This window comes from Hippopotamus amphibius, chromosome 5 (genome assembly GCF_030028045.1).
Source record: "Hippopotamus amphibius kiboko isolate mHipAmp2 chromosome 5, mHipAmp2.hap2, whole genome shotgun sequence".
In the NCBI taxonomy this organism is placed as follows: Eukaryota; Metazoa; Chordata; class Mammalia; order Artiodactyla; family Hippopotamidae; genus Hippopotamus; species Hippopotamus amphibius.
The window spans coordinates 15,173,305-15,192,135 of NC_080190.1; the positions used below are offsets into that span (position 1 = coordinate 15,173,305).

At 36.5% G+C, this 18,831-nt stretch overlaps 1 protein-coding gene across 6 annotated transcripts in view; it reads left to right on the plus strand.

Moving 5' to 3' along the window:
• The window catches only part of SHTN1 (shootin 1), a 94,111-nt gene that overhangs the window by 20,421 nt on the left and 54,859 nt on the right, over positions 1-18,831 (plus strand). For all 6 annotated transcript variants that reach the window (XM_057737604.1, XM_057737603.1, XM_057737600.1 and 3 more), the window contains exons 3-6: positions 3,715-3,775; positions 10,439-10,533; positions 15,639-15,807; positions 17,598-17,695. In XM_057737604.1, the coding sequence (XP_057593587.1) occupies positions 10,447-10,533; positions 15,639-15,807; positions 17,598-17,695 (354 nt within the window). In that variant the 5' untranslated portion in view covers positions 3,715-3,775; positions 10,439-10,446. The remainder of the gene's footprint in view (positions 1-3,714; positions 3,776-10,438; positions 10,534-15,638; positions 15,808-17,597; positions 17,696-18,831) is intronic.

Consider the following 18,831-nt stretch of genomic DNA (forward strand, 5'->3'; position numbering starts at 1 on the left):
TGTGGCCAATTTGCCACTTCATGAAGAGCCCAGATAGAGACTCTAGAATAGATGTAATGTTATCCAGCTTGCTTAAACCAGCCAGCACTCGTGCTGCTGGGTTCTACCCCAGCCTTGAGCTACAGAGAATCGTTGAGCATCACAATTAAGAGATGTGGGCCCAAGAACATCTGTTGCTATTGCAAAGTCTTCACGAGCAATTCTCACACAAAAAGAAGCAGTTTCTACAAATGGTGCAGCTGCGCAGCAGGAGAGAGGAAGGGGTAGGATGGGTGAGGGGCTTTTGTGGGATGTAAAGATGTAACATTCTTCCAAAAAGGCCCTGAACGTTTGCTAATTTCTCTCTTTTGGTAGATAGAAAGGTCACAAGACATTTTTCTGGGTTCACCTAAAATGATGAAATAAGTAGATGTTTGGATTTCTGCTTAGTAAATGAGTACATCCTTCATATTTTGCTCAGCTCTGGTTTGGAATAAATAAATTGCTTTTGCAGCATGTGTAAATCCTCCCCACCCCCACCCCCCAACACACACTCCTTTCAGTATCCATAGCAGATGGTAAATTCTGTGGCTGCCAGTTCTATCATAATATGGTTGCAGAAAATAGAAAGCAAAGCAACATGAAGACCTCTGATAGAACACAGCTGGTGTTGGGAGACCGCTTCTGAATCTGCTGGTGATGACTGTAGAGTTAGTGTGAAAGCATATAGCTGGACTGTAGAAACTCGTTCCTTGAATGTTGGGATGAGACTATGATGTTGAGACCTGTTATTAACCAAAGCATGTCTGCCTGGGCCTTATGAGCAGAGAGCCTGGGCATGGGTGGCAGACTGGCAGGATGGTGGGGAAATACAAGGCGAACAGGTGCCACATTCTAGAAAACGAGAGGAGCATTCCTGAAACAGCTGGCTAGCGTGCTGGTGAAGTTAGGTGCTACACTGTCTGGTGGGGGGAGGGTCTCATAAACTTACTTGAGAATCCAGGACTCTAGTGTTTAGAATTTTAAACACCAAAAGATAATAAATGCAGTTTACATATTAAGTTGGAACTAGAAACTGTGTTAGATCGAATTACTTTTTCTGTACAAGTTAGGTTTCCACAAGAAAACTTTAATGAAAGGATTTGCTTTTTCCTTTAGAAAATGGTCCAGCCCGCCACCTCTTGTGGAGGGTCTAGGTCAGGATTTAGTAAATAGCTTTGCTAGTTTAACACTGTGTACTCGTTTCATGTACTCTAGCCAGAATGGGTTTACCTAGCTGAACAGAGATAGGTTTTTAAAACTAAAACTTTAAAAAAGTTTCAGTTCTTGAGAGCCTAACAGACAAAACTGAACTGTTTGCTTAATTTATTTTTCATTTTAAAAATATTTTAAAAGCATAGAAAAGGGCAGAGAATAATATAACACACACCTCCCAGAATTAGCTTATTTGTTTTTGAAATTTAAAAATAAAGAAGAATGCTACAGATAAAATTGAAGGTCCCCGTGTCACCCAGCCCTAGACCCCTTCCTCTCCCTATCTTTTGAGACAACTAATGTTATATATTTTGTGTGTATTCTTCTATTTGATGTTTTTATATTTTTGTATACACCATATGTATCAGGAAATATACAGATCCAATATAAATATATAAAGTGTTTTTGTGTGCTTAAGGTATCACTTGATATATATTCTATAACTCCTTTTACTCAGCATTATGGTTTTTGAGGTTTGTCTATGTTGATACATATAACCTCATAGTTCATTTTCATTTACAGTGTATCATACAGATATACCATGATTTATTGTTATAAATGCAGAACACGTTTGTACAGATCATCTTGTACACGACTATAGAGATTCTAGTGATACAATCTAGAAGTAGAATCTTTATTGTTATAAATGCAGAACATGTTTGTACAGATCATCTTGTACACGACTATAGAGATTCTAGTGATAGAATCTAGAAGTAGAATCGCTGAGTCATAGGGTGTGTGCCGTTCTAATTTTGATAGTTTATTCCCAAAGTAGATACGCCCATTGACATTTCACCTGCAGTATAGTTTCCAGCTCCTGATACCAGACTTTTTCAGTTTTTGCCAGTCTATTAGATGAGAATATCTCACTGTTTTAATTTGGGTTTTCCCAATTATCAGTGGCATCATAATTTTTTAGCCATTGACATTTGAAATTAAAGATATCCGAAGGTATGAAATCCCCAAAAACATATCCCAGATATGTTTTTCTGACATGGTAGGATTAAAATATAAAGTTGTGCTTTGTTCACATGGTCCTCTTATTATAGTATAATGGTATTCTCACACTATTAAAATTTTAATTATCATCCTAATAGCTAAAATCACTTTTTAAAGTTCTAGACGTCTTTGATGAAAATCTTCCTAAAATGTGTTATACTTGTTATTTTGTGAAATTTGGGGGGAATTGAATTCAGTGCTCATAATGAAAGTTAGGTTTTTAAAAAATTCACAGAGCCAGTTTAGATACTTGTTTCTATACGAGATACCCTAAAAGATCCTCATGCTTTAATAGGTTATTTTTGCCTTCCCTCTTTTTAATTTGCTACCTTCTTCTATTCAGAATTCTAAGTGTGGAAATGGTTTCTTCCTTTCATGAGAGAGTGCAGGGGATGTTGGGCGGTACTTTGCCTCCAGGCAGTGGTCACTTCCAGCGTGCCCCCAGGGTTCTGGGTAGTTGAAACTACCCAGTTTCAGGCATCTGACCTGTGGGTGAGCGGGGGTTTTTACTACGTCAGCAAAATACCTACTTAAAAAGAGGCACAAATATTCTCTTAAAGAATGAATACGTTTTTAACTCAAGGATGGTAAATTGGTCTGTCACTGAGGAGATAATGAGCAGGAAGGTGACTCATTATCTTAGAAGGTCTGAGAAAATTGGCCAGATACAAATGGTACAAATATCACGCTGGTGAGCAGTAACAAATACCATGTGGCCATTAATGCATTTTTTTTCCTTCGTGTATTTTTTTCTTTTTAAAAAATATTTTATGTTTCTTCTTTTTTATTGAACTATAGTTGATTTATACTATTGTGTTAATTTCATGTGTAGAACAGAGTGATTCTGTTATATGTGTGTATGTGTTCTTTTCCATTATAGATTATTATAAGATATTGAATATAGTTCCCTGTGCTATACAGTAAATCCTTGTTGTTTATTTTATCTGTAGTAATATGTATCTGTTAATTCCATACTCCTAATTTATCTCCCCCTGCTCCCTTTTGGTAACCATAAGTTTGTTTTCTGTGTCTGTGTGTCTGTGTCTATTTTGTAAATAAGTTCATTTGTATTATTTTTTAGATTCCACATATAAGTTATATCATATATTTATCTCTGTCTGACTTACTTCACTTAGTATGGTAATCTCTAGGTCTATCCGTATTGCTGCAAATGGCACCATTTCTTTTTTATGGCTGAGTAATATTCCATTGTATATATATCACACATCTTCTATATCCATTCATCTGTTGATGGACACTTAGGTTGCTTCCATGTCTTTGCTGTTGTAAATAGTGCTGCTCTGAACATTGGAGTGCATGTATCTTTTTGAATTAGAGTTTTTGCCTTTTCCAGCTATATCATGAATGCCTTTTTAAGATTTTTAAGTTTTGTTTTCTTTTCATAAAATTGATTGTAAGTTTGCTGTCTTGTCTTTCCAAACTTATGATACAAACTTAACATTTGTTTTTTTCTCATTTCAGTGTGACAAAATTAGGCAAGAACGAGATGAAGCAGTTAAAAAACTGGAGGAATTTCAGAAAAGTATGTAAACATTTCAGTGGAGTTGTTCTAACACATACAGCTGTTCTTTGGGATTATGTGGGTACACACATACCCTATGTGTAGTTGCTTATGCATTGGGCATCCAAGAAAGGAAGGATTGTCTTCCCATTTGCCCAGAAATGCTCTGGCATTAGTGTGATTTTTAAAGAAATGGATTGAACATTATTGTTTCATAAGTATGTTTTTATATATGTGTGTGTATGTATATATATATAAACACGGTTTGTCCTTGTTATAAAAAATTTCACTATGCAGAACAGTTAAAAGAGACCAAAAATTGTTATCTTGACTCTTTGAGAAAAGCCAGCATTAGTAGTTTATAGTCTTTCTTTCCAGGTCTTTTATCTGTGAAATATGTAAATCTACACAAAATACAGTCATCCTTTGCATTCAGTTCTGCAGCCTACTCTTTTCAGTAAACAGTATATTAGGGTCATCTTTGTATGTCAGTAGAGATGTATGTCAGTTTTTAGTGTTACCCATAGTATTCTGTTATATGATAAGACCATAATTTATTTAAACAATTCTTCAGTGATAGATGGATCATTTCTGGTTTTTAGTAATTATCAATAATGCCATGACAAGTATTCTTATACATACATCTTTCCAATGGTCTGATTAGTTCTGTAGATTAATTCATAGAAAAGGAACTCTAGGTTTACAGAACTTATACATTTTTGAGAGTTTGAATGGTTGAAATATCCCTCTCACCAAGGAAAGTTACATTCCCACAAAAGTTATAATGATCTTCTTAATTTTTGCTGTGTTTTTTTATGTGATGTAAATCTGTTATTACTTTATGCCCTAAAAGAGAACATACCTGATCACACTCAGAAAGATCAAAGGAAATATGTCATGGGAAAGGGCCAGACCTTAGCAGGGAAAGTGACGCTCCCCCTTGGAAGCAGGGCCTTTCTCCATCCTTCTTCAGATGCTGTATTAGTCAGGTTGTTTGATTATATCATAAAGCATTGACTTGGTAGCTACACCACAAAACATTTTACTCTTGTTGAAGGTAAAGCAGCTCTAAAAATTCAGCATTATAGTTAAATTTCAATAGCCAGTTTATTTCAGGTGTCTGGCTGTAACAAGGAGAACCTAAAGGGAATATTGCTGATAATACCTGTCTTTGGTGGCCAATATGCTATGACAGAGATATTTTTTTATCTGTGAATGTGTGGATTGTAATTGTTTAGGACTTTCTCCTTCCCTAATGCAGGATTAATGGGACATTCTTACCCTTGAACTAACACTGAGTTATAGCTGAAAGAGTTATACCATTGACATTATTACCAGTTAATGTGTTTGAAGTAGTCATTGGTATTGAATTGGCATACTGTGTGCAGTGGGAATAGTTCAAATTCATATGGTAAATCGTAAAATGTTTTGGTCCAGGTAAGTAGTAGGGATTTTACCTCTTGCATTATGCAGAAATGGAAGCAGCTTCCTGCCACATCAACCTACCTTTAGAGTGACATGTAAACTTCATTTTCATCTACCATTTCTTCTTTCCCTTCTCTTCCTCTAAATACCTTTGATAGGTTTAAAAATTTTCATTTTTCTTTATGAGCAACTGAAAGCCTGAGTTTTGAATAAATTCATCTTTATTGTTGCATTCATTCAATTTTTACCTTTACTACACCAGCCTAATTTAATGTGAATGGTAGGAAAATGGAGTATTAACTCTTCACTCAGTCTCAAAAGAACAGAAAATGGAGACTAAGAAAACTTTAAATATTTGTTAAAAAAAATTGTGTCTGAGATAAATGGTTCACAACTTTAGAACAGAGGGTAGAATTTCGGATTTGGAAGGGAATGAGGCAGTTTTCACCAGTGAAAAGCACCATTTGGTATGAACCCCTGTAGCTCTGAGCAGTTAGTAAAAGTGCGTTAGTAAAAGTGGAATAAATGACCCTAGCTCATAAGCTGTTCGAGGATTAAATGAGATCCGTGTAAAAAGTGCTGAACACAGTGCCTGGCACTATGGTAAGTGCTCAATAAAAACTAGTTTCTGCTACTACTCTCATTTATTGCACCATCCAGGGCTTGGCTGCCCTTCAGTATTAAGAGTTCATATCATTTACCTTTCATGAATTAGTTTCTGGACACCAGTCTCCACATTTGCACAACTCCAGGAGAAGGTTTCTTTTGGTACTAAGTTGAAATCTGCCTTCCTGTAATATTTATGGACTAGTTCTAGTTCTCCAGGTATAGGAAGAACAGCCAAATGCGGGTCAGGAAAAGCTTTGTTAGGCTGTCCTGATCAACCCTTCCTAGCGTGGCATACTTCTCCCAGCTGGTTTTGCCCATGTTTCCATGTGATTCTTGGCCGTCTGCCAACTCTTCCTGAGCCTTTCTCCTGTCTTTCTGGACAAAGTACACCACTGCGTAGCAAAACCGTGCTCCCTAGAAAGACAGATTCCTGTGAAAGTAAAAGTAAATAAGGTTCTTGTGTATCTTTTAGGCCACAACATTAGATCCTTTGTTCTGTTTTAGGGCCTACCAGTTTTCCTGCATAACTACTAGCTTTCGTGGCTGTTTTCTCACTACATGAAAACCTTTCTAAGTCATCTGATATTGCAGGAGAACTTATGGTATGTTTGACATGTATGCTTTAGAGGTATCCTGAATCTAAGTATTGCTGAGAGTTGGCTGAATGGAGAGGAGTTTTGCTCAGGACGCAGCATCATTGGTGGTGTCTCTTTTAAATATGAGGAATTAGAAAACAACATAGAAACTTGGAGTCATCTAGAAATAGCTTTGGCTGGTCTTTACCAGTTAGAACTCTGTAATCTGGGATATGTTCCTTAACTTCTCTGGGCCTCAGTGTCCTCAAATACAAAATTGCTATGAGAAAACATGCCTTGTAAGATTGTTGTGAGGATTTACGAGAGAACACACGTAAAGGATTTAGCACACTATAGACACATAGTTAGTGCAATAAACAGTGATAGTGGTTGTTTCCTAAGTGGTTCTATATAGAGACCATTCCTATAAAAGGTGTTCACGCATGAACTTAGGCCTGAGACATTTTTTCAGTTGCTAGACAAACGCAAACATGAATACCTACTTTGTACATAGCATTGTGCTAGGTACAAGAGAGTCAGCCATGAGTGAAGAAAATCTCTGCTCTGATGCTCAGTTAGTAGAAGACAAAACAAGTTAAAAGAACCCCAGTTCCCCTACAGTGTGATGTATTCTATGATGGCAAGTATGTAAGAATGTTTTGAGGTCATAGAACAGGAGAGACAGACTTTGCTAATTCAACTAACCTGATAGAAGCAATAATTAATATTCTTTTAGGTTATACTATTGTATTCTCAGAGTCATTAAGAAAAACTTTTATTATGGAAAGTGTCCAACTTGTACCAAAGTGAGAAAAAGGATAACGAACCGCATGTACCCATCACACAGCTTCAAAATTTGTCAGTTTATGGCCAATTTCTTCTTCTATGCATCCATACACCTACTCGCACTGACCTCAGATTTTTTTAAACTAACTCCAGTCATCATATCATTTTATCTGTAAATATTTCAGTATGTATTTCTAAAATACTAGGATTCTTTAAACGTAACTGCAGTAATAGGGTCACTTTATTTAAAGTTCATCTTTTTTCTTTTTTAAACCTTTGTCGTCCAAATTATAGGTGTTGTAGGTACAGTGGTCATGGATGGTGAGTATTATGAATCATGCCAGAATTCAGGGCCACAGGCAGATCATTCAGTGAACAATTAAAGTTTTTTAAAACGTTTATCTTTTGAAGGGTATAAACAAATTTGTGTATTAAAAAAAATTTTTGGTACTCCCCTGGTGGTTGCAGTGGTTTAGACTCCACGCTTCCATGGCAGGGGGCATGGGTCAAGGAACTGGTCAAGGAACTAAGATCCCACGTGTCGTGCAATGTGGCCCCCCCCCCCCCCAAAAAAAAAAATTCTGTTTTGTGTCAGGTGACCTGACTTTTGGTTTTGGAAATTGGGTCATCCTTTTTAAAGATATAAATGCCCTTTGAAATATGTGTTCCTTCTTTCTGGATCCAGAAAGTTTGTAAGTAGGTTTCTATGCTATCAGTTTAGCATTGGGATAATTTTTTAAACCGAAAATTAAAGCACAATTTAAAATTTCTGTTCCCTCTTATAGGAAGAAATAAAAACCCTACCTGATAGAGTATACCATATCAGAACTAAATAAAATATGGGCCAGTGCTGCCTAGCTAAGTTTATCAAGTTAAATTATAGGGCAACTTTTTACAAAATGTTTAGAAAATAAGTGTTGAGTTTTTTTTTTCTCCTCTCTTTGCTTGACCTACACCTTACTACTGTGGAATGATTTTTCTTACTCTGCCAGGAGCAAGAATATTATTGAATAAAAAGTCAAATTCTTATGAAAAATGCAGTGTTTATGTTTTTGTTATGATAGTAGAAATACCAGATTGTGGTAGAAGATGTCAAGTAGTTAAGGCTAAAAATTCGAAGTAATATTTTATGTTGTAAAAATTGTATAGGTTTCTTTTCTCTTTCCTTCACATTTTTGAAGAACCTACCTTGTAAACATAGTGATAAAATGCCAGGAATATTAGGATTTTAAGGAAATAATAGAGCCTATTATTTAAACTACAATATAAAAGGCAATTATATTGATGAAGAGCTACATGGGCTTTGTGTGTGTGAATAAACTTGGCCTGTGTTCAGCTTCTATTTGTTCTTCTGGCATAAACACATATTGTGTGTGATTCCAGTTTAATGGGGACCCGTTTGTATGCCAAGCAGCTGCATTTTAGGACCTATTGCGTGATTTCATAGCTCTCTGAAAATTGGTTCTATTCAGAACAAGAGATAGAAGAGGAGAAGGGGGGTGGTGTGGAGAGGGGGGAGAGCTTCAACACACAATCATTTCTTTTCAATTGGAGCCAGAAAGGTTGATGACAACATGACCATTGTGTTATAATGATAAGACCACTAAGGCATCTGTACCTCTCATCAAGGCTTTCACACAACAGCAGATACAATTTAATTCACTGCTCTGTCAGCAGTGCTGATACCATTATGCCGTCTGTCTCCACAGTTATAATCACTGTCCTCTGAGAAATGCAGTTGAAATGATCTTGAGCAGTCAAAGAAACTCTCAATTAAGGCTGCCACTTCCAATGTGTCAGATTGTGTCTTATGCACTTGGTACAATTTTCACTTCCAATCCTGTTTATTTACAATGTCTACCAGTAATTACGCTTAACGTGTCATTTAGTGAGAGGGGCCCCTGCCAAGCCGATTGTTGGGTGCTGCTGTACCATTGAGTGGGAGTTTCTCGAAGTCAATGCCATCAGCAGCTTTTAGGCCCTGATGGGATGCAGTAGTAATGTTGATAATGCAAGTATCGTGCTCATCAAGTCATAATTAGATGCCACTCAAATGTGCCACTTGTAATAACAGTGTTGATTCATGTTTTTCTCGGTGACTGCAACTACTAATTAGTTAAGTGGTTTTTGGTTGGCCTGCATTTGCTGCAGATTATTATTACCCCTGAAAAAATGTCAAGGTTAGAGATGTTTCTGGCCATTTAGTGCTGCTTTATGAATTTGAATATTAACATAATAAGAACTTTTGGACAGACTTAGGAAGTAATACATTTTTGTATTTAATTTGGAGAGAAATTTTTTCCCCTGAGTTTAATCATAATTGCAGGTTAATTAAGCTTAAATGAAGCAAAAGTAATCTCTCTTTGTGTTATGTGAGCCCAGCGCTTTTTGCCTAACTTTGTTGGGTTTCACGTTTGGGTGCCCTTAATTTTTCTTTTTTAAGCCAAACAGATGTCAGTAAGTATGCATGTCTACAGTTAAGTTTGAGATTCTGAGCATTTTCTTTGAACTAGAAGTGTGGGTGAAGAGAATTGGCATTTTTCTTACTTGATCTTCAAAGTATAATTCAAGTTCTAAATTATTTTGTACCTTTGAATCTCGTTTATGTAAACCAGCTACCAAAAAGTCTGAAGATTGCTGTTTTTGAAACCTGTTGGTTGAGTATCAAGTAAAATTTTATTTTTCTTTTGATTTTCTTGACAGTCTGTGACCTAAGAAGCAATTTATTGGCATCCACTTTCATCAACACATAGCACCTAAATCTTGTTGCTATTACATTTTTGCCCTGGAGTTTATTAAATACTTTCTCAGTAATGAAGACTACAGTTGAAATACGTAACTTAGTTAAGCTGCTACAGTTATTCCAGTTATGAAATCAATATAAGATTTATTTTTAAACATTTCTTTTTGGTTAATTTTCCTTAGTAGATGCATGGGTTACATCCTGCTAAGAAAAGGAAATCGTGTTTGCCACTTTGAATTTATGAGAGGTTCTTTTGTTTAAATTAACAGACACGTCTATGGTTATGTAAAAAATCCTCAATAGCTTTCTTAAAATGTGTGTAATAGCAACGAAAGGTCTTCGTTGTCTCCTTTTTTTCTTGCTACATTCAAATATTAGCTAAGATTTAATCAGGGCAGCACTTTAAAGGCTTTTGTTTTTTCATGATAACTGAAGGTCTGGCTAGCTAAAGAATTGCAGTATTCTTAATCATGGGACAAGATGTGTGGGCTTCTGGAATAGCTGACTAATCTCTGAATGCTAAAACTTTTCCCCCCTCATTCCTAGTTTCTCACATGGTTATAGAGGAAGTGAATTTTATGCAGAACCATCTTGAAATAGAGAAGACTTGTCGAGAAAGCGCTGAAGCTTTGGCAACAAAGGTGAGACATTTCAAATAAAGGAATTCTACCTGAGCTTTTAAATTTGAACTTGCCTTTCCAAACAGCGACCTCTGTCCTTTTCTGCTTTTCTGGTTCTCTGATCAGTTGTCTGCTTTGATGATCCTCATCAGAGGTCTCAGAATCCTGGAATACGATTATGTAAATATCTGCCTTAATGCAAAGATTATTTTGATTGTAAAAAAAAAAAGTATTTGTATGTGTGTATTTCAGCGTTTGGGGGTTTTGTCTGTGAAAATGGTCCCAGAGTAGTCTGTTGAACTCGACTTTCCAAATGGCTGTGCGTTTGGTTAAAACGCTAACCAAGTTTAAAACTAACCTGGAGTGACATAAAAGAGCAATGAGTGTTTCCTGTTTGAATCAGATGAAAAAGTCAGCCTCAGACCTTACATTTCAGGTGATTATTGTGAAAGCAAAGTGAGGGCATGCTAAAGGTGACCTCCAGTGCTCCACTGATTGCCTCTAGCTGATGAATTTCCCAAGTGTGTAATTTTCTATATTCTATCTCATCAGAAGTACATTATTATTAAAGAATGTTTTTCTCTCTGTCTTATGTATTTGGGGTTGGGGAAAATGCATCTGAACCACTTCATCAGAAAATGGATTACGGCAATTTTCAGCCAAATTTCATTAGTGATGCTGGTTTTGTTTCTTTCCCCTCTCCCCCATCACCTACCTCCACAGTGTTTCTTTGGATGCAACTGAAATTCTATAGATCAATAAATCAGTGAATCGGTTTAATTTGTATGCATTAGCAGTGTGCTTGCTAGAGGTATGTGCTTAATTGTTTGCATAACGACACTACATTAGAATTCATAAGATATGTATGCAGAACCTAACTAAGAATACAAACATGTATATAGCTTCTCTTCTGTTATTTTTCCGAACAATATGTAGCATTAGAGGCCATTGCTTTAAAAGCAACAATAATAACATGGGTGCTCTCATATCATTTCTGTTCTGTATATCACTAGAGTTCACTGGTTCATAATGCTGTTTGAATTCTCTTTTCATTTCCTTTACTTCTTTTGGACCAAGTAGAAAAAACGTATTTGGAGCATAGTAGCTGGTCTGAATCTTGTAGTGGCTAAGGATAGTTTCTGTATTTTCTCTTGTTATTAGCAATTATTCCTGTTGCAATAGTACATGCAGAGTACTATGACTACCTTTCAGGACTGGCAGTTTATAGAAAGCAGTGGTTGGGAGGCAGTGTATACAGGTTTTATTCCTAGTTATATAATTCTGGACATATGTGACTTTGGCCAGGTTAATTCTGTTCCCTGGACTGCCGTTGTCTCATCTTGAATGACAGGATGAACTAGAATTAGGACTAAAGTGAGAATGAGACAGGCTTTGTTTATGATGCCTTTATTCCTTGGTCCCCTTAAAAATTATTTTATTATTCCCCCCTTTTTTATTTAGCAGTTGATTTTGAGCACAAGAATTCCCCTCTCTAACCTGCAGTTATCATGTCATAATTGTCAGGGTGGACCAGGGTTGATTTCTTAAGAATACCCCAGACCCACTGATTCTAGGAGTATGGCCCAGATATGTGAATGTTGAAAAAGCTGCCAGGTGACTGCTCTATTCATCCCTGGTTATGAACCAGTGTGTTACTAATCTCTCTGACCTTTTTTACAATTTAGTATTGACAATAGGACCCTTAACTTATAGTTTTTCTATTTTTTAAGAAGCTCTTTTGAAAATGGACATATGGTTTGTTTTGGAGGATACAGTGTGAACTCATGGACTTTAGAATTAAAAACAGAACCCAAAACCTATTCAGTTAAACTCTGTAGTTGTGCTCATTGGATGTGGAAGATACTGCAGTTTTAAATGCAAAGTTTGGAGACTTCATTGTGTGTGTGATCAATAAATGAAAGTAGCACATCCTAATTTAAGTATTAATTGTCATTTTTGAAAGTAGTTTTCATTTTCTAAGAAGCAAAGTTTCTGTAAATTCTTATCTTTTCTAAATCTTTGCTCTGAAATTAATGACCAATGGAATGTTTAATTCTTATGATACAATTTGATTGCATTATTTCCTTAAAAGCAAGTGTGGATACTTTGCTTTGCTAAAATGTGCAAGTTAAATTGATAAATATAGACCAGTTATTTAAAATGTATGATCCAAATCTGTTTAACGTGCTTATTTTGTATCTTTAAATATTCATTAAACTGTGCTCAATAAAAAAAACCCCTATTTAAACTTGAATAAAGTATAAGATTCTGTTACTGTAGGGTTATGAAAGATTTATTTTTGCCTTGTAACTAAGAAGGGTTCTAAAACACAAGTAGCATGCCATTAACCTATATAACTTGATGAATAATAACTGCGGTGAAATTGCTCGGCCCAAATTTGTGAATTGAGAGTTCTCAAAAATGTGCACTTAGTATGGTTATAAGGTTTTGATGTGTATAAATCTTATATTTCTTCTTTCAGAATGTGAAAATGATGTTTCAGAGAAGACATTTGAAATTTAGTTCGGCTTTTTTCTTGAGATAGTAACTTTGTTGAATAATTATATTACAGCCAAATAGTAGCTGGTAGATTTTGGCGCCTGGTTTAATAGAGGCATTAAACTCTTTTGAGGGCAGAACTGTTAGGTTATTAAATATTACTTCACTGGTGGCCTGGGAAGTAATGTATTAAGCACCAGATGGCAAAAATTAGTATTTTCAGTTTTTCATGAGACTCCTGGGAGAAGAAACATTGTGTAGATGAATACCTTGGTTGAAGAAAACTAGCTGATAAATGATTTCCAGAGGAAAATTAGACACACAAACTAAACCTCTTTTGTTACTATTAGCTAATATTTGCTGAATTTTTACTGTATGTCAGTCACTATATTAAATGCTTTATATATAATCTCTCATTTAATCCTCATATTATGGGATAGAGACTACATTTATCCAAGTTAGCTGATAAGAAAACTGACACCGAAAGATTTTTCTAGAGGCAGAGACAGAATTGGATTGCAGAGCTGGGTTCTTAACTCTGCTATACTAATTTTATAGAAATGTATACTCAGGTACTGTATCCCTCTATGTCATTTATTCCTTGTATTGATGTGCATTAGAATCACCTGGGAAGCCCTGGAAAAGTACGGTGCTGGGCTCTACTGCCAGAGATTTTGGTCTGGTGAGGGCCTGCACATAGTATGCAGGGTTGGGAACCATTAGTTTAAATATTAGGAGGCAGAATTACAAATTAAGTCTTGAGTGTTTTCAGTTGAGTTTTTCTTCAGTTGTTCTTTTCTCCCTGCACTCAGAAAAGATGTCATCATTTGAGCATGGATGATGATCCTTGAGCCTCTAGTGCCATGCCCTTGCATTCGTGGTTCAGAGAACCCACAGCACTGTTTACTTGAATTCTCCGTCTCAAGGAAGAGGGACTGGGAAATCCTGGGTCTTATATCTTATCCCTGATCCTCTAATGTAATACGGAGAGCTGGAGGCTGGAGCTATGGGCTGGGGACTGGAAATAAAGATCTGTGTCTGATTCCCTGAATAGATCTCGCCAGCCTTCCCAGGAAGCATCCATGGAAGGGTTCATAGCCATTTCTGAGGGATTCTTCCTGATGCCCTAGAGAGGTCAGGGAACCCCCTTGTGTTCCAGACCATGCTGCTTGGGGTGGGAATCAGACCTCCCAAATTGAAATGGGCCGGGCTTTCCCTGATAGAAACCCTGAGGGGCCCTAATCCTCATCACAAATGAAGGACCAAAGCCAGACAAGTACCATTCTCCATACTGAACATCTTGTGCTGGTGTCAGGTGTGCAGTAGGAAGGGCATTTAGCTTTCCAGGGAATTGTTTCTGTCCAGTGTCAGTTATTAAATTCAGAACTTGTCTCGATGGCCAATGGCCCTTAGTAAATGCAAACACATTTCTGTATCTTATATTTTATGCTAGAGAAGTCAACCTACTAAATACTTTCTGCTCGAATAACAGAAGACCTTTTATATTTTAAGTCTTGGGAAGAGAACACATAAGCAAAACCATATTTTCCTTCTGTGGACTTTGGATCAAATTTAGTCTCTGTGCGTGCTTTGTGCTAACATTTATATGCACGTAAACACAGGATCTGAAGAAGGTAATGGTAATTGATAACCATCTCATGTTTACATCAGGAGATAACAAATAAATGAATTAGGATTCCTTTATCTGCAATGAATTAGAGATAACAGAAGCATGTATTGAACTTTCTTCTATTGTGTATTATTAGAACTCTATGTACAGATAGAAAGACGTTTTTAACTAGTTTAAGCGAGAAAAGGGGAAAAAAAGTAGAAATTTATTCAGAGGGATATAGGAGAATTCCATAGAATCCGTGAGCAAGGTGTATTTTAGGAATGAACTGAAGCTGTGTGGGAAACCCTATGTCTGTTGCTTTTCTTCTACACATTGGCTCCGTTTTGGCTTTGCTGTGGACTGCCTTTCTCTGTCCCTCAATTCAGTAGTGTAATGTGGTTCCATCCAGACACATGGAAAGGAATTCATCTCTCTGTTCCAGTCTCCAAATTTCTAGAGAAGGGATCTAATTGACCAGACTTGGATTATGTACCTAATTCCTGAACTAATTAGCTGTGGCCAAAGAGGTAGGTTATGCTTTGGGAGAACTTGGTTGTTCCCATAGAAATCATGTGGAAAAGTGAAGAGGAGCGGCAGTGTCCAGAAAATAGGGAGTGCCAGGCAAACAGACATTCAAAAAATGTTCACAGCATAGCATCAAACAAAATATTTGCTTGAAATAAAATGTCTTAAACTAAAACTGTTAATGACTGTGAATAAATTGAAATGTGATTTAAGCCGTACTGGCGTTTTATCTTAATTCTTCTTGTATTTATCAGTTATAACCAGCATTTTCACATGCTGCTGGGTATAAGGCAAGGTCTTATTTAAAGTAATGTTTAATATTAAGTAGTATAAGTAGAACCTTATTTAATGATTCTTCTAATTGCTATTTCATGCTGTGAATGGTGATGAATGTTGTGTAAGACAAAAATACACTCAGTTTGCCTGTTGTTCAAAAATCCAAGACACTCATTTGACTGCTGTTAAAATACTGTCTTTGTATTTGCCTTAGCTAAATAAAGAAAATAAAGCATTGAAAAGAATCAGCATGTTGTACATGGCCAAGCTGGGGCCGGATGTAATAACTGAAGAGATCAACATTGATGATGGAGATTCAGCCCTGGACCCAGAGGGCGCTGCCGAGGCTTGTGTCTCAGTCCAGTGTCAGAAGCAAATCAAAGGTAGGATCCCTGGCATAATCATTGAGCATGTTTTTGACTCCAGTTAGGACGCTTCTCAACCCTGGCTTCATATGGGAATTACATGAGGACTTCAAAAAATACTGACGCCTGAGCCCTACTTTGGAAAAAATTCTGATTATTTGCCCCAGGGGGTAGCCTGATTGAGAATCACAGTGGATGTGTAGCTTTATGAGTTACTTTCTTGTTTGGGATTAGGCACTTTTGAAAGCATTGTCTTGGCAGAAACAGTCAGCCTATAAACTTCTTAAGGATAGGACTGTATGTTAAGATATTTTTGTCAAATGAAAGAAAGAATGAGTAAAAATATATTTAGCCCATACCTCCTGTTAGTCTGGTTCTCTGTTGGAATCTTTGGGGAAGATACCTCCCCAAATTGCTTAGTCTCTGCCCTCCGAGAACTTCCCACATGATTCAGGTAATGAGCTAAAAAGCAATGTGTAGTATTAAGCAACTGGGTTGGTCCCCAAGTAATGCTGTAAGGCAAGATGACGTGATACATCTATTAAATACACGTTAACTTTATTAATAAATACACACATACACACATATATTGTTAAGGATGTAGGAAAACAGTTTGGGGCTCAGTAGCTATTGGAACATTTTAACTTACTGTACCTATGAAGAGCAATACTTGTCAGTTTGTTTGGTAGATAAAACTTCAGTTGAAAGTATAAAGAAGAAAGTAAAAAGAAAACCATCTTAACCTGACTCTCTACCCCTTAACCTAAGTCAAAGTCTTATTTATGTTGGTAGGAAGGGAGAGGAAGTTTAAAGGCTTTCCTTTTGTTTGTATTTCTCCCTCCTGTTAGATCTTGAATGGTAAGGTCTCTTATTCTTCAAGATCAGTCAGCCAGTGGAGAAAATGGTTTTGAAATAAGTCTCTGAGAACTCCTTCAGTTGAGTTGGATTCATGTAAAAAGTTTGATTTAACTTATAAATAAATAAAGGCATAGCAGGTTTCTTATTGTCTTTGAAGAAGGGTAAGAAATTAAAAGCACTTAAAAGCTAAGTGGCAAAACTGTGGGCCTGGGTATAAATTTAAGTACTCGGTGCTAATCCATGTATTTTTTTTTTTTTAACATTTGAGTGGTAAAAGTAACTTTAACACTTGAAGCTTTTGCACGTAGAGTTGCTAGTATTTTTACTCTAGTAACACAGTTTTCATTAAATCTCAATAATATGAAATATGAAACAAATTAAGAAACAAAACACCTGCAACTCTGGAGAGAAAATTATTAGAATTAACCCTTTTTCAAATAGGTTATATTTTGAGTCAGTTCAAATAATGTTTAAGGCCTGTAAATTGGCAGCAAGTCAGGATTTTTTTCTTTAAATCAAAATCTCCAAATTATTAGCTGCCCAGTTTGTTTGTATTGCTTTGTGACAAGAGCCCGTGGCCATTATAAAATAAAAAAGAAATTAGTACAATGCCTTAATTTGTTTTGCTGAAAGCTTAAAAAATTCTGCTTCTAAAATGCCAGATAGTTTTCTAGAATACAGGTTTGATGGAATGCAGAGAAAACGTGATCTGGTACATTTAACATACTGAGAGTGCCTGACATAAAATTTTAGAAACATAGCTGTGTTGGGTGGGGGGGAACAGAAGTGAAATTTCCATTGTCTTTTGTTGCTTCATTTTCCTTTTAATTGTTGAATAACTTGGACCATAAGCCGTACATGGATTGGCATTTTCAGTTCTTTCAACAAGATTGATTTCTTTTAAAAATAAGGCTTTTTTTTTTCTCCTTATTTTTTCTTTAAAAATGCAGAACTTCGAGATCAAATTGTATCTGTTCAGGAGGAAAAGAAGATACTAGCCATTGAACTGGAAAATCTCAAGAGCAAACTTGTAGAAGTAGTTGAAGAAGTATGTATCTTGGGCCCATAAGGCAAGGCCTTTAGTGTGTTAAGGTGTTTGGGGAGAGGCTAAGTCAGAAACTTGCTGTTGGAAGTGAATTTCTGACATGAGAACCATGTACCAATTTTAATCTTCTCTTGTCCTCACTATTTCAGAGATACCAAAAGGTAGAGAAAATAAGATCATGAACATTCATGTACCCACTACCCAGCTCAAGAAATACAATACTAAAATAGCATTGGAGTGTTTCCTATTGTCCCTCATGTTTCACTGTGAGGCAGATCTGTGACAATGCCATCTGCAGTTTAGATACTCTTTGTTGCTGCTGGTGAAGAATGATTTTGCTTCTCCATTGGAGCGCTGACTCAGTTGGGAAAGGCTGTCCCCCTGTGTACCTCCAACACAGACATATGCGATAGATGGTAGAATGGGTTCAAGTGGGTGTTTGGAGAATCTTTTTATTTTTTCTTTTGAATTGCCTTTGTCTTCTTTGCATGAGGCTCCATGAATCTGCCTTTGCCATTTCGATTTAACTAGTTTCAGTGGTTCTCAGAGTCTGTAGCCCAAGGCTTCCCAACGGATGTGTTATAGCACCTTGATATCCTTTGAATGGCTTACAGGTATGCCAGGGTATTGAGTCCTTCAGTGAGTAGCCTCATCCAGTTACCTCAGTTCCCGTACACATATTCTTAAGGACCATAATGTGAAAAAGGTTGGGAAGCAGTGCCCACCAACCTCCCAGCCCCAGTTGCTTTTATTTATTGTGGCAATAAGTGTGAGTGGGAAGAAGGATGATGACAGTTTGGAAGCGCTGAACAGTGTATACCAGTTACTGATTTAAACTGAAAACAATATAGCTTATACTAAAAGAAACCAGTTCACAGACTGTCTGGAAGTGCTTGTGGATTCAGGATTCCTTTCAGGACTATTACCTTAGCTTGTTTCTTGAGTATAACTATAGAGATAGACACATTTTGATACATTCCATTCCTCAGTTATGATTATTTATTGGTGATTCTCCCCCCTTCCACTTAGAGGTGTTATTGGAAGCCATTTCAGAAGTTATTTTTATTGACTATTTCAGATACCTGAAAGGTATAAAAAACAAAACCGTGACCCTCCTTATGTCTATGCAGTTGAAGGCA